The sequence below is a fragment of the Borostomias antarcticus genome (assembly GCF_949987555.1).
Source record: "Borostomias antarcticus genome assembly, contig: scaffold_107, whole genome shotgun sequence".
Classification (NCBI taxonomy): domain Eukaryota; kingdom Metazoa; phylum Chordata; class Actinopteri; order Stomiiformes; family Stomiidae; genus Borostomias; species Borostomias antarcticus.
This window is the reverse complement of record NW_028175663.1, coordinates 514,219-521,397: the sequence shown is the minus strand read 5'-3', so window position 1 is coordinate 521,397 and position 7,179 is coordinate 514,219. Positions and strand designations below refer to the sequence as shown.

The 7,179-nt window shown below is 45.5% G+C and overlaps 1 protein-coding gene across 1 annotated transcript; it reads right to left on the bottom strand.

The window, feature by feature from the left end:
- Nucleotides 1–4,313: 4,313 nt before the first annotated feature.
- LOC311329390 (RNA polymerase-binding transcription factor DksA-like) lies at nt 4,314–6,690 on the bottom strand (the record flags this gene model as incomplete). The annotated part of the gene is made up of 2 exons (XM_084463243.1): nt 4,314–4,498; nt 6,255–6,690. The coding sequence occupies 2 exons, from the start codon at nt 6,688–6,690 to the stop codon at nt 4,314–4,316; spliced, it is 621 nt and encodes a 206-aa protein (XP_084319369.1).
- Between the last annotated feature and the right edge of the window lie 489 nt (nt 6,691–7,179).

The window sequence follows — 7,179 nt, the reverse complement described above, 5'->3', positions numbered from 1 at the left end:
TCGGTCCCATTAGACCAGAGAGGTTTTTCCCAATGCGATCCCTAAGCCGTCTCAGTGAATGTGGTCGGTTATCATCTTGGCGTATATCCAGATCAGTCAGTGCTTTATTGATTTCTGTTTGGGCCGCAACAGGCCCCAGAGGGGTACTGAGCATTTCCTGAAATTCATAAGAAGAGCTTGCTTTGGGAATTTTGTACGCCTGTTGACTTACTTCTCGAACGAGACAGGCGGCGGCAGCACTACTCTCTTCGTCAGACATTCTGGCAAAACTGGAGATCAGGTAAAACACCAGAACATTCACGGCCAATGATGAAGCTGCCGCAATGTACCAGCCATCATTAGTGATGGTACCGAAGTGGACACTACGTATTGGGGAAATCTCAAGCCCCATCGTCAAAGGCAGCATCAGGGTAAAAAACCAGACAGTCGTCCCTGTAAGAACCCCTAGAATCAGCCCTTTGTGGTTGCCTTTACCCCAGTAAAGCGTAGACAGAGTACCTGGGAGCAGTTGCAGGGCACCAACATAAGCAACAATACTCAAACTGTACATGTCTACCTCATTGTGAAGCAATCGGTAGAACCCATAAGAGGCCATAATCAGTGTAGCAATAATCAGACGTTTAACATTGGTTAACCAGCGGTAAATATTCTTTTGTATCTGAGCAGGCTCTTTGGTTAGGTAAAGCGGCAGAATGACATGGTTCAGCAGCATGGACGAAAGTGATAGTGAAGTCACAATAAAGAGTCCGCTGGCTGCAGAAAGGCCACCAATATAGCCGATGATCGTCAACCATCGGCTGTCCAGTGCCTGTCCGATAGCGAGAGGGAAATACTCGGGGGGGTATTGGCTACCAATTTTAAGTCCGGCCCAGAGAATCAGTGGGGTTGAGATACTTAATAATAATAGAAAGAACGGTAGTCCCCAGCTGGCGGTAAACAGCATCTTCATATCTCGGTTTTCAGCAAACGTCATATGAAACATATGAGGCATAACTAACGCGGAAGCAAAGAACATAAGCAGTGTTGTTCGCCATGGCCCATCTTCCAAGTGAGAGTTCATACCAATGATGACTTCTGAGTTGGCTTCAATCCAGCGATTAAGCTCTGAAAATCCACCAAATATCTGGAAAATAACGACGGTTCCCAGTAAAGCCATAATGAGCAGTTTTAGTAATGACTCAAAGGCGATGGCAACAACCAGTCCATCGTGCTGGCGGCGGCTGGCCATATGCCGGGTACCAAACATCATGGTGAGCAGGGTGACCATAATGCAGAAGCCGAAAGCCAGTATTTCTGGTGATGCTTCATCGCTTAATAAATAAACACTGTCAGCCACTGCCTGTATTTGGATAGCTAGCAGGGGAAAGGTTATAAAAAGCAAAAGCAGGGTGCTGAGTGTGCCAGCAACTGGGCTACGAAACCGAAAGGCCAGTACATCTGCCAGTGAACTTAGCTGGTAAGTTGACGTTATTCTTAAAATTGGAACCAGCAGTACAGGAGCCAGTAAAAATGCCCCGCTCAGGCCAAAATAGAACCCGAGAAAAACATAGCCATCGTCGTAAGCTACCCCGATACTGCCGTAGTAGGCCCAGCTACTGGCATATATGCCCAGAGACAGCACATAGGTGGCTGGATGGTGAACTACCTGTCTGGGTATGATTCCCAGGTCAGTGGCCCAAGCACAGAGAAAAAGAATTGCCAGATAGATAACACTGACGAGAAGGATGTGTGCCAGTTCAAAGCCCATCGCTGTTACCCATGACCTGAAGGGTAAAGCCCGCGACAATCAGGATGAACCAGAGTATCCATGGTTGGTACCACTGCTCACCAAACGTAATCCACCAACCCATAATGGCCGGAGAAAAAAGGTAAATCCCTATCACCAGAAGCAGGACAAGACGGTAGATATACATATTACGTCGTACAGTTTCGCGGTCGGGCAGACATGGTAATGGTTATATGTGGAAACCGCAAAATAGTTATGGTTTTTTCTTTGTCGTTAGGTAGCATATGACTAATTGTCAACGCCACCTAATGTCTTTCGGAAGGTCAGATTGATTCTTGGTACTACCTGCTTTGCGGTTTTTGTCAGACAGTGTTGCCAGTATTTTTGAGTGTTTCCCTCCATCACCAGTAAAGACCCTGACATCAGGTCAAAAATATAAGGCGTCAGATCTTTCCTGTATTTATGTCGTAGCCGAAATCTTCGTGTTGCTCCCAGACTCAACGATGCGATGACCGGATTTTCTCCCAGTTCCGGTTCATCATCACTGTGCCAGCCATTGCTGTCCTGTCCGTTACGATACAAATTGATAAGGACAGAGTTGAAGTTATGTCCACATATAGACTCAATATGTTGTTTAATAGAACGTATTATGGGGTCCCACTGGCGCGGTGATAACTCTAGCCCAGAATACTGATAGTATGCATCAGTGTCTCCCATCCATACCTGAAGCCTAGGAATAAGAAGGGTTTTACCATAAATGGTTATATGGTCCTGCTGCCATGGCAATGTAGAGAGTAGCTCTGAGTAAAGCTGTTGACAGGTAGCTTCGGGAACTATCTCTGGCCAGAGAAACAGACTAGCATCAGGAAGACTGTGTATCTCCGGAGGTGTTGAAAAGGAAATGGGGGCGGTTCCATTACTACGACACCACATTCATTAGTTCTCCATGATTACGAAGGCGAGAGCATCCCTTATGGAAGTCCCAATACGACTGCCAATCTCCACTTGAATCCAGTGAGCGTAACTTCAACACAGCCTCTGTCCCTTGCGAACACCACTTTGCCTAGGTTAGATCCATACGGTCATTGATCAAATGGAGGCAAGCTCTCTCAATGACTCCACTGGTAATCGGATAGCCAGCATCCAGCGCCTTGTCATAGCAGAGACTAGAACGGTTTTTTTGAAAATAGTATACACCCTTATCAATTACTCACGTTTTGTCAAACCTCTCTTGATCGCACTTTGCCGGATTCCCCGGCCACCTTGTCAAACTCTCCCCTGAGTATCTTCAGGAACCGTCTACCACCCAGCTTTCAATAGCCTCATACCCATTGTCGTGTATGCAGTGCCCGGCTTTACACAAATATTCAAATACATGGATAAAGTCCATGATGATGGTTGCCTTAACTCCCTTATTTTTCATAATCCCGATAATCAGTTCCCGCTGATGATGGTGCCCATCCATAACAATGACCCACTGCCATTTCCGCTCCAGATCTAGCCTTAGCGCTTCCTAGAAAGCTTCTTCTATCACGGCTTCCGCCTCTCTTCCCTTACGGGCCAACACTATCTTATTCCTAGCTGGAGGACGTAATTTAATAACATTGTCGCTCTTACGATACATATCCATGACCGATTCTGCCGTTTGAGGATTGGGTTTTACCGTATAAACGGTGGCTACATGTGCCATTAGTTTGCTATCTTTCTTCTCTCCCGAACTGCGCTTGGTTTGCAGCTTCTGCTGATTCTTTGCTAGTTCTCCTTGGTGGCTTCCATCTACCATTCTTGGAGCATTACCAAGCCATTACCGTCAAAACTTAGGATCTGCAGGTCTTCTGTTTGCTCAAGCCCAACCTTTCGCTGTTCGTAAAAAGCCTCAAAATCTTGAGCCGTATCCGCTCACAGTTGCATAGCCTGTCGTTTCTCAACCATCCGTGGGCAACTCTCACTATGTCGTTTAATCGTTCGATCATAAGAGCGATCCACCACATCACTGACCATTTTCCCCTAATCACATCAGAGTACTTATCAGTATTTAGGTTTAACTGAGCATCCAGTGGAAACACGCTGGATTGCTTCCGCTGGCTGTAACTGCGACGCCTGACTACGACAGAACCAAACAAGCTGGTCAGTTGTAGGGAGGTATTTCCCCTGACGTGATTCCTCTGCTCACCGTCGCTACTAGTTACCGACGATTGCTGCGTCTCATCATCGGCCTGTTTATTCAAATACTCTTGGAGGAGAAGGAGCAATACTTCGTTGCCTCCAGTACGGATATAGCTCTCTATGATCCCATACTCTTGTTAGATAGTAGATTCAAGGTGCTGAATGATAGAATCCAAATGATCACGAGCTGGAGAGCAGAATGAGTAATCGGGGTATTGACGCAGGGGGCGTTCACAATAGACTGTGTTATGTAGTTATTGGTTTAACCACGTTATATACCCATAACCTAGTATCTTTTTCGTTACCGAATATATCGAAACCCATGATGTTTTAGCGGCTGCATTGTTGTATTAAAAGAACCACCCAAAAATGTGTTATAAGCCACACTTGTATAAGGACTAAAGGCTGTTGTTATACGGAACTACAAACTTGGAGAATCGTAAGTCACCCAGTAGATCATTTCTCCCGGACAGTCTCTACCCAGTACATCTTCCATAATATTATCGAGTTTCAGCTTGCCAATTTTCTCCAGCCACTCATCGTCATCCATCTTTTCTGCCAACAACCAGCTGGGTACAGACTGGCTGTCGGAGTTATGCCAAGCCACTGGGAAACGCATATCTCTGGGGAGGTAATCGCGCTTCACGCTTAGTGATGCATCACACCGTACTACTAGACTATCAGCTACCTGCTGACGTTTACGGAGGTACTTTGTGGACTCTCTAGCGTATTTTTCTTCGTATGGGCTTATCAACTCTTCATGGCGGCTTTCCATGCAATGGTCATAAGCACGGCTAACGTCGCTATTTTCATAACCCATAATGCCACAAGCTTCGGTAACCATGGTTTTAATATCTAGGCTGAGTTTTTCATACCAAGCCGCATTAGGTCCTAGTACTCTTTGGGCTTCAATGGTTGCAACAAAGATCAGGTTTTCATCTGGTGTAAAGCAGGATGAAACACCCTGCGTGTGGATTGGTGCTTTTATGCTTATAAAAGGCTCTTGACGAATAAGTTGATCCCTAGTTCGTCTGGCAGCATTACAGAAATTAGAACTCTCTGCAGCATGGCTATCGGGAGATACGTCAAGTGAGGAAAAACTCAAAGTATTTGCCATCAGGTTGAAGGAGAAAAAGGAAAGAGCAGCCACAAGAACTGTTTTTAGGACTATCGACATATTCGCTCCTTGGACACATCATTTTCTGGCCCATCTTCATACACCATTAGGTACTGGATGTGATTTATTCAACCATATATAACATGTTCAGCTGAACAGGGGTAGGGTTGGTCAAATAGTATCCTGCAGAATCTCTCTTTTACCAACCATGTTCCTGATCAACCAGTTTTGCACTACCCAAGAAAGTATATCCTCAATAGAATTCATCAAAATACTTGGTCCTAGCTGAAGTCCCAGTGCAGTCAATGCCCTGATAGTTGTCTGGCGTGGGTTTCCCAGAGGGACGTCAGGGGCATGGTTATGCTTGCTGAGGTTGTTGCCGTTGCTTTGTGTGATAACCGGAACATGGTCATAGATGGGGTGCGGGAAATTCAAGTTACTCTGTAGGTACATCTGCCTTGTGGTTGAGTCCAGAAAATCTACACATCTGACGATATGAGTAACTCCCTGAAAATGATCGTCAACACAGACGGCCAAGTGTTAGGCATACAGATCATCCTTGCATCCTAGGATAAAGTCTCCAAGAGTACTTACGTCAAACTACTACTCACATTGAATTAGATCACGAACTGAAGAATTTGATAATTACACAGAAGTCTCAACCAGTATGGTTACTTTGGGATAATGCAGTTCTTTCGACAATAGCACGGATAGGCACCATTCAATCCGTAAAGTTTTCCCCTAGTGCAGGTACACGGGTAAAGTTTCTCTTCCCGTAGCAGTTTGCTCAGTACCTAATCATAGGCTTCACTGCGATCACTTTGAACAAGTACGTTGTCATCCCATTACGGGCCATAGACTTTCAGCGTCTTCAAAATTAGATCTACGGCACCTAGCTGCTCTCTGGGATGGTAAATATCTTCCATTCGAACCAACCATTTCCCCTAGGGGGCATAGGTGTCCAGATAACTGTCCAAAGCGACAACCAGTGCGTCAAGGAGCATAGCCCAATATAGGAAGGAGCAAAACGCCAGATATAGTTTGTGGTACTCAGTGTGTAGCCCATATGTAGTAATTATGAGTCAGGCAAAATACGGTTAAGGAATTTATTGAAACAGATTATACGGGCTGGTAGCACCCACTGTGCTGTCAGGGAGGGAGACATGTACGAATGTCAAGTGCGTGTTGGGCTGTGAACCTTACGGTTTCACAGCCCAGCACTAATAGACTGGTTTCATCAGTTACCCAACTGCCTTTCCTTAATCTCAGCCAGAGTCTTACAGTCAATGCAAAGCGTGGCTGTCGGTCTGGCCTCCAGACGGCGAATACCGATTTCTACGCCACAGCTATCGCAGAAGCCATAATCATCTTCTTCAATCCGGCCCAGAGTACTGTCTATTTTCCTAATCAGTTTACGCTCACGATCACGGGTTCTCAGTTCAAGGCTGAACTCTTCTTCTTGACTGGCGCGATCAGCAGGGTCAGGGAAATTCGCAGCATCATCCTGCATATGGTTTACTGTGCGATCCACTTCTTCCATCAACTCCCGCTTCCAGTTCTGCAGGATCTGGGTAAAGTGAGCAACTTGTTGCTCATTCATGTACGTTTCCCCATCCTTTTCCTGGTATGGAGTAAACGATTTGAGCAGATTGCCTGTATCCGCGTTTTTCTGTGCTGACATGATTACAGCCTCACCACCTTCTATTTATGAGCCAGGGGAACAACAATCCTGGATCTCTCCATTTAGAGGCGCTCGCATTCTGCCTGTTGACAGCAGCCTCTGCGATCCCTCTGTAACTGCCGGTAAACCGGCTCCCTGAAAGCCAAAGTCAACACCATTGGTTCTTGGCTAGAACAAAAGCTCTTGGCACTTCCCTCTTGCCTTCCTTAAAGAAGCGGAGAAACTACCAAAACACATGGCAAGACGCCATAAAAAAATGTCACCCACTTCCTGACATTTACCAAAACATATGCTCAGGGGAACTGATATTATGGTCTCTATCAGCTATCCACTTAATTCTGTGAGTTTATTAGCCTTGCAGATACAGGAATGATCAATGGTTATCTTAAAATTCTAGTTTAGAATATCAATAAGTAAATTAATGAATTTAAGTAATGAGCCTCTATAATGAAATACGATGCTACCCTCTCACAGGCCCGCTTTATAAAA